A 19,556-nucleotide genomic window follows, 5' to 3' on the forward strand; every position below is an offset into this window, starting at 1 on the left:
CTGAATTCAGGGTTTTGCCTGAAAACTGGCATCCCTGTAAGACATCTTTAAAGGGGAAGTTCACCCTGAAGAAAACTTTGTTGCAAAAATAGCAGAAAAAATAGTAAAATATTGGTGAAGGTTTGAGTAAAAACCGTTAGAGTAAGAAAGTTATTAGAGTTCAAAGTTTTGGACTTGTGACGTCATGTGTTATGCAATATAAAATGCATGAATTTCAAATTTTGCATGGTTCCTGATGACTTAATTTTGTTTTCTATTCATGATCGGGTGTAAAATAATTTGTCTATCGACATACAAAAGGTACAGTGAAAACCATTTTCAATTTTCTGAGAAAATGACATTTCATTGATTTTTTACCATTCGCTATGTAGGAATGCTGCTCGCATATGACGTCACAAATCAAAGAATTGAAATTCTAATAACTTTTTAATTATTTGATGAATTTTTCTCAAACCTTCGGCAATATCTTTTATTATTTTTTCTGCCATTTTTACAATAAGGTTTTTGTCAGGGTGAACTTCCCCTTTAAAGGTCAATTACTGTGGGGTGAAATTCATAATGCATTATTTTGAAGCACATGAAATATGAATTATCTTAAAACAAAATTTTCTTAGGTTGATCAACAACACAAAATCTTCATTTCTCAAATTCATGTATAATGTACTTCATAAGAATGCGAACAAGACATGAAACTTGAGGAGGGTTAAATACTTTTATACATGGGAAATAAATATAAAATACCATCACCAAGTTTACAAAAAATGAAGGACAAGGAAATAATAAACTGCTACATGATGATGACTAAGCTTTGTTATAGCTTATATAACTGGAGTCATTGTATTTCCTCCTGCACATACCTACTTGTGCATGTACACCAAACATTCAGAAAAGAAGGTTTGATTATCGCATCGAACCTTACATCATTAGTACCATTTCTCAAAAGCCTATTATCATTCAATATTATAAATACAAAGTTGTACAATAATTTTCATCAGCCTGGTTCATTCGATTATTAAAATTCATGATTTGATATAGCTTTCATTAATATATTTCAAATCATAATTCTGTTATAGAAGTTTCAGGGTACAAGACCAAGGTCGTACTCACATGATTGACATGAGATCAAAATATCAATTATAAAAATATGGATTTCTGATTCTCGCGTAAATCATGATTAAAATATCTAAAGCTTTTGTCATTGGAAGCTGTATCTCTAACAGTCAATACTTGATTTATCTGTATCTTTGGTAGGCAAACTACGTAGGTGTGAGTTGTAGAACATTCCCAAGAGGACGACTTCCCACAAGAACATGAGAATTAAGTCCTCGAGGGAGTCATCATCCATGAGAGTTGTCCTACTCAAGAAACAAAACATTACCATAATCGAAACTCAGTACACACACATATAGGACACACCAGGCAACCCGTATTTCAACTACGGTAGAGAGCTTTAAACAATGGTTACTTAGTACACCTTTGTGAATATGAATTAATTACTCAAAGAAAACTTACAACAGGTCTGTTCCAATGTGGCACATATGAGATGGAAAAACAATGAACGCTTCCTCTTAACTCAACATAGGGTAGTAAATTTTCTTGTCGTGTTCACAGTTCTCATCCCGCAGATTTGATTTCGGTGCTGAGTTTGGTGCAATGCAGTCAATGAGCTTGAAATCTTTGTCCAAACAAAATTCAATTTGTGATAAGTACACACGCTCCGTCTTCTACAAATAAAAGAAACAAGTATCTCATTTAATTAGGGATTCAGAGGTTTAAATACTGAAAAAATATATGATTTTAAGCAAATTGTAGGGTTAGAAGAGACAGAAAATGATATCAGTTTGATGAAATAACCTTTTAAAATTTGGTGTTACATCAATTATGAATCAACATACTAACCATTTAACACTCATGTTACAATATCTGTTACATAGATGTAGCATTGTTGAACTGATAAATTCTGTTTGGATGTCGACATTTACAGGGTATGTTGTTATAGCCTTCTTTATATTCATTTATAAAATACAAAAAGAATCAATTCAAAAGAAAATATTTTCCTACAAAAACAAAGACTTCGAAAATGATTTGTACAATCCATCAAGATGCTATCAGCCCATTTCCAAAGGAAAGCCCTCTGCAGGCCATCAGGACTTCATTGTCCCGGCTTGGAAGTCATAACTCTCGTCAAGTTTCCCTCTTTTCTACCAGAACATATTACTTTTTTTTAATAGTTTGGAATTATTAAGAAAGTTTAGCTAGGAGCTTGAAAACTAGGAGGATTTTAAACAACAGGTACCGGGTAATGTAGAACTAAAAATATTTACCTTATCATATACACATGTTAGTGTTGGATCAGTGCCAATGACATCCTTAACAGCATTATTAATTGTTTGGTACATATACCAATTTGTATCAGAAGGGACGACTGCACTAGCTTCAAGCATCCTGTCAGAGAACAAATAAAACACAAATGAAATGATACCTGACAAATCTAATTTAACGATCACTATAAATATTCTCTTTTTTTCAAATCTAATTAACTTGGAGACTATTAACTTCGGGGACAATTTGTAACATACTACACTTTGATACAATGATGTTTGATCCTGTATTTTTAAAAGGACCACCAAACTCCATTAATTGGAATGTATGGTTTTGATGTCTTCAGGAGAATGGTGATGTTGAATAGTAATGGTAAAGATGCTAGTGATGAAGATGAGAATGGTGATGATGAGGAGGAGGAGAAGGAAGAAAACTCTAATGATGTTCAAATAACGCAGAATTCAACAAGATTAAATAAAGACCTAACCTTGAGATTGTTAATAGTAGTACATACTGATGATCTCGACATCTTGTTTCTTATCTAATTGTGATAACGCAAAAGAAAACATAATTGGCAAATATCGGCCCGATAATTATTGAAATTTTACTTTGAAATATAATCTTCCATGAAGGCAAATAGCAAGAACTACCCATTTGGGTACATGTAATTATACTGATGTATTAGCAAAAAGTTTGTTTGTTTCATCAAATCATTTCATTCATTTCAAACAAATCCATCATGTAATATCATATGAATTATTCAGTTTAATAGCAACTCAAATACAATTATGGATAAATAGAAAAAGAACAACAAAAAGGCTTGACATTGATGATTTGAAGGGACATACATGACATGTAATGGACCTAAATGGTAATATGTAACCTAGTTATTTAATAAATCATTGTTTTGCCATACCATGATCTGTAATTTTATTTCAATTCATATGTCCAGTACTCACCAATGAACAAAATTAAATGGGGGCTAGGGGCGATCCAGCCCCCGAAATGCTCAAAAGGGCCGTGGTAACTAAAAAAGGAGCCCTGGACATCCTAATTCATTGCAATGTTAAAGCTTGTCCAATGTTCAGATTTAGGCAGTAGTTTGTGAAAGTAACCCCCAAAATGAAAAAAAAAAAAAAATTTAGTTTTATAAAAAGCCAATTTTCAAACAGTTATTTTTTTTATTGTGACATCATATGTGAGCAGCTTTCCACGTATCATGCATTAAAATAATCAACAGACAATCATTTCACAACCGCTCCTGAACAAAAAGAAATATATTTTAGTTATCATGAATCATTAACATTGAAATTTATGCATTTTATATAACATAACATTAATATATGAAAAAGCAGCTGCTCTTATACAACATCACAGATCTAAAACTTAAAATTCTAATTCAATCTTTGATGGATCTTTTTTTCAAACCTTCACCAATGATTTTTATTCCTGATATTTTACATCATTGCTAAGCTTCGGGGTCCAATGACCCTTTTCATCCATCTTATGAATATAAATCAAAGCTCAGGTAAACTGCCCACTGGTCATAATGTGAGCAACAAGAAATGTGCTGCACAAGTAATTTATCTACAGTATATACTGTACATGTAGGTCCTATCCTGTATTTCAATGGAAGATTGAGTACTGAAACAGAAGACACTTAAGCAAGTCATCGTGGTAGACCACATCCATCATTTTATTTTTCATTCAGGAACACATTTCACAACCTTGTTGGGATTTCCCTGATCAACCCATGACAACATTCTGTTCAAACATGATACAAGAGATTTTTAATCAGCTGACAATTTAATGCACAGCTGAGGCAGCTCAAAAATCAAACTCTGTCATTTTCACTACCCTCAAAGTTTATGCACAGATTGGCTTTGTTTCAAAACACTTCCAAAAGCTTCAAAATATTTGGGAAACAGGATATCTGTAACAAAAGGAACATTTAATAATATTCCAGGAGGAAATAAAACATAGAGCACAGAGTATTCTGTCCAACTCTGAGAGTGAATTGTCACTTGGCTACACACTTATCTACATGTAGCTTCATCTAATCTAATACCAATCTGGAATCTGGAAAGGTTTACATGTATCTAATACCGTGTTTACACATTGACTCGGCTCGGGTGTTGAATCCGCGAGCCAGGTTGAACACTGCGAAGAAGGGATCAGAGATCGCGTTTATACGTACATATAAAAAGGCGAGTTCAACACGGCTCGCGGATCTCGAACGGAAGAAGAATTATGACGTCGCAAATTCACCGCCGGAATCGAATCTTGTCCGTGCGAACAACAACAATGCCAAAAGTGAAAGCGCGCGCAGTGACCTGGTCAAGAGAGTTCGACACGGCTTTCTGTTTACACACGAAAAAATTGCCGAGTCTGACTCGGCTCGCGGGTTGAAACCTACGATTTTGGCGGATCAAAAAAGCCGTGTTCGACACGGCTCGCGGATCACACTGATCGCGTTTACACAGCATAAAATTGCCGTGTTGAGCACGGCTCGCGTGTCGAACCCCCGAGCCGTGTCACTGTGTAAACACGGTATAAGTGGTGTGATGATAACACAAATTGTTCATTTTCCACATTCATATTTTGGTAAGCTTTTTCTTCCAAAGCGGCAAGCTTCACCTACACCAAAGATTGTAGAATGCGTAGTTGCTGATCAACGCAGCATGGCAAAGGTAAAAACTCATGACTGAGAAAAACAAATAGTTTTGTCATGCACATATAGGTCAAATGTCCTAGGAAGAACAGGAATTATTTGATACAGCTGCAACCTGCCCAGAAAAGAGCAACAGCAATAAGGTACCTAACATACCCCAAAATAAACCATTCGCACCAGAAAGGACTGAGCAGACGGAAAGTTTGAAGGGTTTGAAAAAGGTTAGAGGGATTTGTTACCAAGAGCTTGCCCCATCATCCCACCCCCCCCCTCGGACTCCATGACACAAAGGTTTGCAATTAATACTAAATACTTGATGACCAATAAATATCATTGTTGCATGCATACTCTGTTTAAAACACTGACCAGGAACCAATCAGTGGGGTTCTTTCATATTTGCAACTCGTCTTGCACCGTTGTATTAAGGAGCCCCGAATGCTGTTCTTATGCTTTATGGAATGAAAGGAAATAAAAATGGTACTTACCCTTTGATGTCATATTGTTTTCTCAGAGAGAGAGTCTGTTGAAAGTAATTATGCTCTCCATACAAGGCCGGCAATGATGAAGCACAAGTGCCATGCTTTTCCCATTCATGTGACCTGATTGAGGAAAACAAAATACAATGGTTGGTCACCTGATATGCCTTGTTTACAAAGTGAAAGGCAAGCAAAGGGGAAGTCCAATCCTGACATTTTTTATGGGGAATTTATTTTTTGATCCAAGGGAAAAGTTGATTGAAAATAAAAGGAAAATAATAAAAACAAATTAAGTAGTTAACATGTTAAAGTTGCGAAAAGTTGTTGTCTCTTATTGACGAAAATTTCAAGTTGACTGTGTAAGTGATGTCACTTTTTTCTTAGTTGTTATATAGGTAGCTTTAAAAATACCTGAACTTTTTAAATTTGGCTGAAATACATAGATGAACTTTTTTAAATTGAAAATTAAATTATCCTCCCTATGCCCTTGGTCACAATGTAATTGGATGCTGGGTAAGGGCTGTATTCCACCATTTGCTCTCATGCACAAAATTACTAAAATGTCTTTTTTTTTCAATAATATAAATCATCATAATTTTCTTTTTTATGAGGACTAACAATACTGTCTGCATTACATTTGAGATGCACCCATAGAGAAAGGGGCTTAATGAAAAAAAAAATTCTCACAATGAAGCACATGATAGAGATCGTCTCTACCACTGTATTGAATAGCTAGCTTGAAGTGGTGATCTCACTTATAAACAGAAATAATTTACTCCATATCTGATTTCTTTCAGACTATTACCATTCTGCTTCTCTTGTCAGAATTATTTACAATTTGCTTATAGACAGACCACAATGAGTTAAGTGCAATAATTTGAATTCTGTCAGCAAATGTTTGAATTTAGGTTCTCCTCAAGGCTGTGTAATTTCACCAACTCTCTTTTCTCTCTATACAAGCGATTGTAATGTCACCCACGATAATTGTTCAATAATTAGGTATGCTGATGACACCGTCATCACTGGTTTCATCCTAGGAGACAGTAGGTCATATCTTAGGCAAGTTGATCAATTTGTAAACTGGTGTGATCAACATCACCTAGTTCTTTACGTAAACAAGACTAAGGAAATGGTATTTGATTTTCGTCGTTCTTCTCAACCCCATGAACCATTACTTATTCACGATGAAAGGATTGAACATGTTTCTGAATTTAAGTACATTGGAATCACTATTGATGGTAAACTGAACTGGAACAAGAACTCACAAATTGTAGCAGGCAAGGCATGTCAAAGGTTACACTTTTTGAGGAAACTCAAGGAGTTTCGTCAAGATAATAGGATCTTGGTTCTTTTCTACCAATCTCTTATTCAGGGTATCCTCACTTTCAATTTTTTGTGCATTTTTGGCAATCTCTCAAATAAAAATCTGAAAAAAATTGAAAGACCCAGGAAAATCACACAAAGACTGATTCACTCGAATCTTCCCCCCATCAGTACTTTGTATGAAAAACGTATTTTACTAAAAGTACATTGTACATACAATCATGAATGATCCATCACATCCATTGCACAGTTTCTTTGGATTCAACCGCTCGGGCATTCGCATCCGTGCACCCAAGAGTAACCGTTCACGATTTAGACAATCGTTTGTACCCAATGCAATTCATATGTACAATGAGAAAGTTAAACGTTGAGGCTTTTGTAATCACGTACAGTATGTCAGCATTCAATCCTTGACGTCTTTGCCCGTCTACCCGATATTATATTATTAGTATTATGAAGTAATTCAATTCGAACACACTTGTAATTGATCTCCATGCAGCCCATTCTTGCCTCTGTCCTTCCCATCTTCACTTCAAAGTCGGTTTTTTAATGTGTTCTTTTTTGTTATGCAATTACTTTTACGTATGAGTACAGCTGTGTATCCTCGCTGCAATTCTGTAATGCCTAATTATCATTCCGTTGAGTTTTTTTTTCTTTCCCTCTCTATCTCTTTCTGCTAAGATTTCCCTCTATCTTCTTCGCTCACTTTCCTTCTCCACTGTGTTCACTTTTGTTGTATCCACCTAATTGCATTGACGCCCAATGGCGACAATGCATTGTTCTTGTTCCATATTCCTATTCCGTAATCTTCTTCTTCTTCTTCTTCTTCTTCTTCTTCCACCAAAATCCCATTTGTTTAACACATGGTTTTGTTAGCTCTACCCTGACTCCGTCCCTGATCCAAATTCATCCAAATTTGGTAGACATGTTGTCCAGCATCCCTAGTTGTGCCTCTCGTCTTCCATTTTCCAAAATCACTCATGCATGACCATCCAGGCGCCATTTTGTCAATTTCAAGTCCATTTGCATACCATTCTTCATTCTTTCATATCTCAGTTATCCTGCATGCTACAGACTTCTAACAAATTGCTATAGATAGTCCAAGAGTTGCTCCATCATCTGCGACGTATAACTTGACCTTCAAAATGCCATCTTCATGCCTTAAATTCAAATCCGAAATAGCCTTCCTTCAAAATCTTCATATTTATTGAAATGTAATGTCTAAAAGTCGTAAAATGGCCGTAACTTTTCTGTTTTTATTCATTTTGCGCTCATTCTTTTAGAAATTGATCACGGTATCATAACATACATGCTACTAAGTTTTCACGCATCATTGATCTTCCATCATTGAAATAGCGCCCTCTAAAGTTTCAAAAACGCTTACCTTTGAATGCCCCTCATTGCGTCATGCATGGCCAAACCCGTACCCTTTCTTGGATTTAGGGTCTTCAAGATATGCCCTTTCATGCCATTTAAAAAAATATATACCTTACAACTGACGAAATATCTCAAAAATGCTCCCGAAAATCAGCAAAATACCCAAAAATGCACTTTACTGCCAGCACAACTTCAACTTGCTCTTTTTCCTTATTATTGAAGCTTATTCTTTTTAACTTGGCAGATATGAGTATTGATATATACCTAAACAGTTCGTTAATGTTTTGTAACAGAAACTAACAAATTGCTGACGGTAGCTTAAAATTATTGTGCAAAACCTTTATTTTTAATGTCTTTCTTTATATGGCATTTACTTCCGGTCTATTGCCTCCACACAAATAAAAGTGGTATCAATGTCACCGCATTGCAATACTCTTTCCAGTGATACCAAATACGACATAGGTTACAACAGAAAATTTCAAGATAAGTCAATCTGAACACATGGTATACTGCTCACAATGCACACATTTTCAACAACCACGTATGGGCCGCCAATATGGTCTAAAAAAATTTTACTCGAGAATGTAACTTCCTATGGACAGCAAAATGTGCTAATATCCAATTTGATTAACATGTAATATTTGTTAGTCCTCCCCTGCCACCGTTCCTCATCAAAATTCATTCTAATTTGGTAGACATGTTATCCATAATTAGTGACCATAACTTTAGAAATAGCGCCCTCTATTGCAAAGTCTTAAAATAGTTGAATTGCCATAACTTCCTTTGAATTTATTTTTGTCTCATATTTTCAGGGTTTGCCAATTGTATCATTTCACATAATCTAACTGTGTTTTACGCATCAGTGACAATTCCTTTAAGAAATAGCGCCCTCTAATATTTTGAGAATGTATATCATCTACAGTTTTCTTTCTATCTCTTTCTGTTTCTTGCCCTCTATTAAATCAGAGGCGTCAATGCATGCACATCGTTCTGAAACGATTGCAGTTCTAGTCTTCTTCTTCTTCTTCTTCCACCAAAATCCCATTTGTTTAACACATGGTTTTGTTAGCTCTACCCTGGCTCCGTCCTTCATCCAAATTCAACCAAATTTGGTAGACATGTTGTCCAGCATCCCTAGTTGTGCCTCTCGTCTTCCATTTTCCAAAATCACTCATGCATGACCATCCAGGCGCCATTTTGTCAATTTCAAGTCCATTTGCATACCATTCTTCATTCTTTCATATCTCAGTTATCCTGCATGCTAAAGACTTCTAACAAATTGCTATAGATAGTCCAAGAGTTGCTCCGTCATCTGCGACGTATAACTTGACCTTCAAATGCCATCTTCATGCCTTAAATTCAAATCCGAAATAGCCTTCCTTCAAAAACTTCATATTTATTAAAATGTAAAGTCAAAAAATCGTAAAATGGCCATAATTTTCTTGTTTTTATTCATTTCGAGCTCATATATTCAGGAGTTGATTACAGTACCGTATCATACATACTACTCAGTTTTCACGCATCACTGATTTTTCGTCATTGAAATAGCGCCCTCTAAAGTTTCAAAAACACTTACCTTTGAATGCTCCTCATTGCGTCATGCATGGCCAAACCCGTACCCTTTCTTGGATTTAGGGTCTTCAAGATATGCCCTTTCATGCCATTTAAAAAAATATATACCTTACAACTGACGAAATATCTCAAAAATGCTCCCCAAAATCAGCAAAATACCCCAAAAGGCACTTTAATGCCAGCACAACTTCAACTTGCTCTTATTTCCTTATTATTGAAGCTTATTCTTTCTAACTTGGCAGATCTGAGTATTGATATATACTTCAACAGTTCGTTAATGTTTTGTAACAGAAACTAACAAATTGCTGACGTCAGCTTAAAATTATTGTGCAAAACCTTCATTTTTAATGTCTTTCTTTATATGGCATTTACTTCCGGTCTATTGCCTGCGCACAAATAAAAGTGGTATCAATGTCACCGCATTGGAATACTCTTTCCAGTGATACCAAATACGACATAGGTTACAACAGAAAATTTCAAGATAAGTCAATCTGAACACATGGTATACCGCTCACTATGTACACATTATCAACAACAGAATTGTACACAGTGTCTATTGCATCGGTCTCGCGCAAAAACGAACTGAACGTACTATGGCACGCCATTTGTCCAATAAGGCGATAAACTCAGTTTATGCATGCACATCGTTCTGATATGTACTTAACACTGGGTTACGTTGATGAATTGTCAGCGAATTCGTATGCTTATTTCTATTACTCTCTCTGCGTCTTTCTGTCTCTCTCTTTGTTCAGCGGCCACATGGTCTAAAAATGGACGAAATTTGTTTGACTCGAGAATGTAATTTCGTATGAAAAACAAAATCTGCCAAAATCCAATTTGATTAACATGTAATTTTTGTTAGTCCTCTCCTGCCTCCGTTTCTCATCCAAATTCATTCTGATTTGGTAGACATACTGTCCATAATTAGGGACCATAACCTTTAGAAATAGCGCCTTCTATTGCAAAGTCTTGAAATAGTTAAATTGCCATAACTTCCTTGTTTGAATTTATTTTGGTCTCATGTTTTCAGGGTTTGCCAATTGTATCATTTCACATACTCCAACTGTGTTTTACGCATCAGTGATCATTCCTTTAAGAAATACCGCCCTCTAATATTTTGAGAATGTATATCATCTAGAGTTTTCTCTTGATCTCCTCCTGTTTCTTGCCCTCTATTAAATCAGAGGCGTCAATGCATGCACATCGTTCTGAAACGATTGCAGTTCTAGTTTTTTCTCTTCTTGCTTGCATGTTCTCTTCAATATATATCTCTTAGTTAACTCTCAGCTGTTTCTCACTCTTTGTCCTTAATGGTTAAGTAAATTATTTGACATCTCCTTTCTATTTTGTATATTGCAATATATGTTTGAATTGTTTATGTATATTTTCTTTCAACATATTCGCCCAATGTATATGTCGTTTGTGTTTGTATACATATACTTTATATCATTTTTATGTACAGCCAGTGGAGGCCAAATTTCTATGTATTTTATCATGGATCAATAATAAATTAATCTGAATCTGAATTTTATGCTTTTACCTTCATACAAATAACCTATTATCAAGGTTTGATTCCCTGTAATGTTCGAACAATAGTATACATTGCCACAAAGCCACCAATCATAAATAATTATTTTCTTTTCACTGCTACAAAAACAGAAGATGATGATAGAGAATGATCAATACTTTCAAAAAGAATTTCCGTCATGTAATGATATAGAAGGGATGAGTCGTCAGAGCACTGAACAATATTCATTAGTACAACTAACATTGAGCTTGTTCATCTGGCAATAGTCCAGTGCCACTACAGTATGTACTACCACAAATCAATTGTACCTACAATTTGCAACAAATAAACCTGAAACTGTATCTCTTGATTCACTTCAGGCCTTTGATCAATTGGTGATGGTTAGCAAAAATAGGTTTCCCTTAATCTGTGGATTATTGAGTTAAACCATAGAGCTGGTTAAACTTTAGTGGTATGTACATGTACTTGGCATTTTGTCAATCAAATATACAATGTACATATAAATATAATAAAAAGTTAAAAACGCAGTCCTTGTATAGCGCATATCACATTATGTCATAACATCCCTATGAGCTTCCAAAGGACTTGGATATTATTACCCTGGCTTTAGCCCCGCAGCCTTTTACAGCGTGGTGGCATTTCAAGGAATAAAGTCCTACCAGGTACCCATTCATCTCACCTGGGTCGAGTGCAGCACAACATGGATAAATTTCTTGCTGAAGGAAATTATGCCATGGCTGGGATTCGAATCAATGACCCTCTTTTTTAAAGTCAGAAGACTAATCTACTGGGCCACATCACTCCAATATAGTACAAAAGTGCAAACCAATGAAGAGTGATATCACTTTAAAATTCCTCTTCAATGTTTCACTTTGCGAGGAAATTGATGGGGGAAGGCATGAATCAAGAAGTAGTGGAGAACTGGGTTAGTCAACCCAGGGATACTTGTAAGTCTGCCAACCATGGGATTCTCAGATCTGCAAAGATTGAAAGAATCTTTTGATGATGTGCAAAATATAAACATGGCAGTAGTAGAATAGTAACTAGTAGAATACTTGAAAATGACTTCATTTAGATGTCTGACTATAACCAGGGATATGCAACAACTGTGCTGTACTTGCAAAGGCTTTTGGTATTGGTGCTCCTCAGAAATGGATTAATAACCATTGTAGGGGGGGAATGGTCTATAGGCTTTTTTGAAGTGGTATTCTACACTGTCAATTAAACAACCTGAGGCAACAACCAGCATGGGCAGAGTAATTACTTTCATCAAATGTACCAGGATTCTTTTCAAAGGTAAATAAAGTCATTGAGGCATGCATTCAAAGCCCATGATGTATGGAATGGAGATAAGACTGGAGTCCCTAACTTATGGAGAGAGAGAGAGGAGTAAGCTTGTGAATGTGTGTTGGTGCATGTCCAACAATATGATTGGACATTGCAATGGACAACTCCAGGGCAGGATATTTTATCAGTAACATGGAGAAAAGACCAACATGATAGTAGATCCAGTAATAACATCATGCATTCAATTATGTTGCAAATTACTTATTTCCCATCCAAACCACTGGGCACAAGATATTCAGGTGTACATAGATACCTAGATTACATATATTTTCACCCAACGAAAGTTGATTTGAATAAAAACAGAAAAATCAAACACATAACACTGAAAATTTCATCCAAATCAGATGTAGAATTAAAAAAAGTTATGACATTTTTAAGTTTGCTAGAAAAATTCAAATTGAATTTTCTGATACCGTCGACTTGACCTCTAACTCCAAACAAATTATCATGACTGAAACTCACATTCACAGATATCAATGGGATAACTCACAGGCACAACAAACACTAGTCTAAAATTTATTGACACACACTCTGAATTCGATCAATTTCAACGGAAAGGGAACTTCAGCCCAACGATCCTATGGTTTGAAAAAAATATGTTAGAACTCTTTCAAATCCCACTTGTCTGCACCAAAAGACTACCATTGGTGCATGAGGTGTACTCCAACAGGAACTAAGTAATTTTATTCAAAGTTGTTTCATGTTTATCTTTCAAAATAACCATAAACCAGAACTGTAATCAGATGACAATTGAATACATCCTTGAGTACAATGAAATGATTGAAATCCCCTATGTATGGTAGAAGACTAGAAGTATATGTACGTGAATTGGTGTACAAAGCACATAGATAAGTTTCAAAGCAATATCAACGATTGTACCCAAGTCTTCGTTGGAGTATGTTCTTGCACTTCTATTTCACACACACAAAATAATACCCCTTATGAAAAATATATTTCATTTGGAATTCTTCTATCACTTTTCCAGCATTCAGTATTTTTGTATTATTTAAGATAATCATTGAAACATGTATGTAAATTGTACAACAATATTGAATTGAAAAGAGTAACTCACCACAAGCTATCATAAGGCTCATCTGTTATACAATTTGGCCAGCTAGTGTTCATCTGTTTTTCAATGTCCTACCGAAGAAAAATAACAATTAAAGCAAAATCAATGAATGAAATTCACATATTTTATTATCTTGATAAAAATTGATAGTGAATGTTTAAGATAAACAGAGAGGGTTATCTAGATATCAAAGGGTTGGGGAAAGAAAAAAATATTAGTTTGGGACAAGGAGCTGCACATAGAAGAATTGGATGATGTTATTCTATGAGGTAACACTAAATAATTTGAATGAGATGATGAAGCAGCAAGTCCATTTTTCTTTAATTTATATCATAAGCAATTACAAATATTTCAATTTCAAGATTTTCTTAAGGAATGTGTAACTGATATTAAAGCAACTTATTTGGATATATGGGAACTTGGGAAGGCATACTCATTTAAATACAAAAGAAAAAAAATAGGCTTGTGAAAAGACGTGGAATAATAATGCATGTATCAAACTATTAATACCACTGACTGTTTTCTCTTTTTTTCCATTAAATTTTTTTATAATTCTCCTGTAATCATTAATAATTCTTCTGTAATCATCATCATAATTTTTTTAATTGCCTATGTATGCTTTATTGATTTCCCAGGATCTAAATAAACTTTCTATAAGGCTGGAGCACCTCTCTAATAATTTATTTCTTTGATTTCTACACCATGCAAAAATATTTTTTTACAAAACTGGAAACAAAGTTAATAAACAAAAAATGAATCACAGAGTCCCTTGAGTATCATAGCTGATGATTAATTTGTTGTAGTAAAACGAGGTTTAAAATCAAGTATTCCATAATTCTATTTTGGAAACAGAAACCCCAAAAAATAATTCTAAAAGATAAATAACAAAACAAATGGAATAATTATCTCCCTGAAGTCTTATCTCATCTTGTGAAAATGATAAACAATGTGTACCTAACATATCATTATGAAGAATATTATGAAAGGAATATATGTATCTCCTTCACATTCTTTTTAAAAGATAAAGATATCCTAAATACATATTGATTCTAATGCAAGGGAAATTTGGAGCAGTGCAATTTGTTGTAACTTATGTAAAGGGCAATTCAAACAAGTACTTCAAAGTTAGAAGTATGCATTGTGAGTATGCAAAAGTATGAAAAAAAGTTCCTCAAGAATACACTATGATTTAAAAAGAGAGAAAAATACATCCTTAAATTACTTACTGATATTTTGGTGATGTCAAACTTCCATGTATTATTGCAAAATGCTGGGCCTATTTGACCAGGATTAGATGGCCTGATGACATGAAAAGAAACAGATTTAGAACAGATTTCGGACATTTACAATGCTGAACAGTAAAAAAAAATATTTAAAATGAAGGATTAACTTGCTATATATGCAGTCTTTTTTTATCACCTTTTATTATCACCAAAATGGAAATAATTATCAACAAAAAGCCCATGTTACATGATGCAGGGCAACATAAAATGAATACAGTATGGTAATACACAAAAACAAATATTAAAATTACAGCTCGCTTGAAATCAGATCCAGAGTGTAAAACAAATAGAAAGCAAATGATTACTGAGCACTACTAAAAGGGAGAAATCATTATTATCATATATTTCCCGACAGAAACAATTTAATCATGGAGAAAAGGAAGCATATAACTCTTCTTTAAAATGGCATTTTAGTCATAATAATCATACCACCAAATATCTCCTGGGTAGGCACTTCTGTTTGATTTATTTGCAGTCATGTGTTTGCTTTGGTCCCATGACATGTCAGGGTACTGTACACGCTTGGTTATAAATTCTGAATTGAGTGCACTTAAGGATATTTCATACAATGCAACACGCTTTCATTTAGCACTTATGAGGTTTGGGTTTGTAGAGATTCAGTCTTATCAATGCTGTTAGTTTTAGAAATAAGTGAAACAAAAAAGCCACTTTGTCATTAATTACTACAATTTCTCACATGATTTGCTCTACATTAGACAGCAAATTTCTTCGTAGTGTAAGTGGACGAATGTAACTCTTTTTTAAGATGCTAATTGGCACTAAATAAAATCAATGGGACTATAGTTTTCACTGGCATTAAAAAGTAAAAACACAACAGAATATAGTCAGACTTTGTGTACAAATACAACTATCAGTGGAGAGCAGCACAAGTTATGTATACCAGGAAAAGTGGCATCCAAAAAATCACTTGCCAGTCATAAATTTATATTTCATGTAAACTAGAACTACATGTAGATGGATTGATCTCCAAACCACAATGCGTAGTTCTGGTAAACTTACAATCTTTCTCTCAGTAAGTAGTAGTACAAAATAAAATCTACTACTATGCAGGAAGGCTGACATACATGTAATTTTCATTCAACTCCTATAATTTTCTGTCATGCTTATTTGTACTACCAGACAACTGAGAGGGGTGTCCATAACATTGACTTGTGGTACATGTAACTTGGTTGGTAGGAGGCCACATCTCAGCTCAAACTCATTTATGTTCCACATCCTCATTAACAATCAATCATTGTCATAATACAGCTATTGGCCGATACCAATTACTGAACTCAAAGAAACTTAAACAAACTTACCATAAGCCATGAATTGTCCAATCATCAATCCCTTCAGGGACTTGGCATTTTCCTTTCTCACCCGAGTCCTTTGAGCCAATGAGGAAAATTAAAACAAAACATTTATTTTATCAATATAAAGTAAAACACCCTGCCCATCATAGAATTTTTGTTTTGGTGATCTTAACGTCATTTTGAAGAAAGCATGTGCAATGGAGCCCTCTTTTAGGGACCTTCAATCTTGCTTCAGTGTAATTATAAAGACCAGTATATTTCTACTTCACTTGCAACTTGCAAGTGGTTTTAAATTAATTAAACATGTTAAATAGATGAAGATCTAGTAACTTATAATTTTGAGAACATTGTGAGAGATTAAAAAGCACTAAAAATAGGATTAAAAAAATCTATTGAGAATATTTAATTTTATTCATTTCATTTTCCATTATGGGTACAACATATAAAGTCAATAAATATTTCAAATGGCAGGGGACTATCATTCAATCATTTAGAAGAAATACTTTTGCTTCCAACAACCTACATGTAATATTCCAAACAAATCTGATACTAATTATTAAGAAAGATGTCAGTTTTCAATGTGAACAAATGTCTTAGGAAAGAAAAATAAATGAATGTTACTGTACATTATACTCTATGCAGAAACTCTTTGGCCACTGTATTGTAAGCACAAGCTCAGTCCAAGTGTCATTCGTGCTACAATGATAAAGATATACATGTATCATACACAAATAGGTTTATATTAAAGTAAACAGTACAGTATAATAATCATTCAATGCACATCAATTTAAATTTTAATATAAATCTACAGTATGAAGTAGCCTTTTAGGCCTTGAAATAGGATTTTGGAGGTGTAAGGCCAATTTGGTGAGGGTCACTTTTCCCCGGGCAGCAGAGGGCTTCAAAGTTCAAGCTCGGTTGAGGGGCACCAAGGCAAATTTGGAAGCGGCAATTACTTAAAATGACATTGACATGAAAAAAAATATATGGCCAAATTCAAATGGGCACATTTTCAGTGGCCTAAAGTTTGGTATTAAAAAATGGCATAGTAGCCTAAGTAACTATTTTTTAGGCCTTACAAAGTTTCAAAATGATCTTTATTTCCATTTTTATAATAAACAAATTAAATACATACATTCAACTGGACACATTCTGAAATCGTATTCATCTTGAGCCCTTATAATTTCATATTTTCTTTGGTTTTGTATTTCACATAGCCTTTCAAGTAAATTACATTAAGTGTGCACACTAAACAAATTCTGTATAAAAATAATACTTGTATGCACAATCTAAAAATTGAACAGTATTACTTCAGAAACAAACACCTTTTATCTTGTTATGATCTATAAACATATTCTCCTAATTTCTCTTAAGCTGTAACTGACTTACATGTAGCTAAGTATTTTTGTAGGTGTTAAATTCTGCAGAATACTAGTTTCTGAAAACTAAAATGTACATGTACTGGCTCATGATTATAAGCTTTATTATCTTTTTCCATGTACAGTACAGACTATGAATATTATTGTATTTCCACATCAATTCAATTCCTTTTAATATCATTCTTTATAACATTATCCATGATTTCATTTCTGCATCTATCATTACCATCAACATGGTTTCTCTTGAGCTGTAACTGACTTAGCTAAGTATTTTTGTAGGTGTTAAATTCTGCAGAATACTAGTTTTTGAAAACTTACATGTATTGGCTCATGATTATAATCTTTATTATCTTTTCCCATGTACAGTCCTATAAATATTATTTTATTTCTACATCAATTCAATTCCTTTTAATATCATTCTTTATAACATTATCCATGATTTCGTTTCTGCATCTATCATTACCAGCAACACAAATTTCTTTAGAATATGATATTGCGTTGTGTTAACTGCAACAGTCAGTAGGCCTACAAGCTACAGCATACCAATAATTTTCCTAGTTTAACCCAGGACCTTACCGTGTAATTGACCATACTCACGGGACTAGCGTGATTTATGGTCTAAATATTTCTCCAAATGAATTGTGAAAAGAGAAATTATGCACTTACCATGATTGTATGGATGAAGGTCTAACGAGTGGCAGTTTTCCTGACATTTGGGCACAGACTGGAACCTCAAAAAACGAAAAGTTCTCTCCTTCTACCCCCGTTTCGATCGGCCATTTTGTTGCAATTCTTAACAAAAATGGTTGATCGAGACGGGGGTAGGAGAGAACTTTTCGCTTTAGAGGTTCCAGTCTGTGCCCAGATGTCAGGAAAACTGCCACTTGTTAGACTTTACATCCATACAATCATGGTAAGTGCATAATTTCTCTTTTCACAATTCATTTGGAGAAATATTTAGATCATAAATCACGCTAGTCCCGTGAGTATGGTCAATTACACAGTAAGGTCCTGGCCTCCCTAGGTTATAATTTTCCCAAACCAATTTTCTATCAAAAATCATTAGGCATTATCGTGATATAGGTAACCACCGTTCACTTCATACAGCAGCGCTTTATTTAGTCGCACGCACGGTTCCCTATTTCCACCTCCATTCACTTTGTACACAAATCTATGAGTGGTTTCCTAAACCACGATTTGGCCAATCATTATTCCTCTTTTAGTCTTTATTGGTCTAGTTTAGTGCCTACTTTGACATGATTCATACCTTTGCTTGTTCACATTTCGATCAAATGTGAATGCTCCTTTGTCTACTTCACCAGTAACATATTCTAGCCTGGATTCCAGTATGCTACGGACGCTCGAATGCCTCACTGGGGCAGACTCGGGCGACAGCAGTCTCGAAACTCGTGATACCACATTCCACGCAAAAATCTGTCGTGAGTTCAGCAGACAGACTTCGACAATTATACACAGAACAATCAAGCGGATACCCATTGTGGTGAAGTAGTAGTCATTCATCGGCGTCAAATCAAGGTCTGTGTCAAATCAATTGCTCAGCAAACTGACTGTGTGTGAGGTGAGCGAGTGTTAAATGAGGAAGCAAATTCAGGTCGAGTTGTTATTCTTCATTTCATCGCAATTCCGCACTGTATATGCGGTTGTGTTAATTGTTCAAGCAAGCTGCGTGCCTATATGCGGGAATTTCCCTTCGTGCGCGCGTGCTCACTTGCTGCTCAAAAAAGCGGAAGAGGGAAGAATGACCATAAAAATGATACCCACTGCTGATCTGGGACCCGTTGCAGAAAGAGTTGCAATCAATCGCAACTCTAAAAATCATGCGTAACTTGAATATCACCCAATCAACAGCGCGCATTTTAGACTTACGATTGACTT

At 34.8% G+C, this 19,556-nt stretch overlaps 1 protein-coding gene across 1 annotated transcript; it reads right to left on the reverse strand.

Moving 5' to 3' along the window:
- Positions 1–668: 668 nt before the first annotated feature.
- Positions 669–19,326, reverse strand: LOC121418831 (ribonuclease Oy-like). Its single transcript, XM_041613005.1, has 8 exons — positions 18,928–19,326; positions 16,908–16,977; positions 16,288–16,355; positions 14,912–14,984; positions 13,689–13,756; positions 5,479–5,592; positions 2,325–2,445; positions 669–1,724 (listed from the first exon to the last, which is right to left on the reverse strand). The coding sequence occupies exons 1-8, from the start codon at positions 19,179–19,181 to the stop codon at positions 1,569–1,571; spliced, it is 924 nt and encodes a 307-aa protein (XP_041468939.1). The 5' UTR covers positions 19,182–19,326; the 3' UTR covers positions 669–1,568.
- Between the last annotated feature and the right edge of the window lie 230 nt (positions 19,327–19,556).

The sequence above is a fragment of the Lytechinus variegatus genome, chromosome 7 (genome assembly GCF_018143015.1).
Source record: "Lytechinus variegatus isolate NC3 chromosome 7, Lvar_3.0, whole genome shotgun sequence".
Taxonomy (NCBI): Eukaryota; Metazoa; Echinodermata; class Echinoidea; order Temnopleuroida; family Toxopneustidae; genus Lytechinus; species Lytechinus variegatus.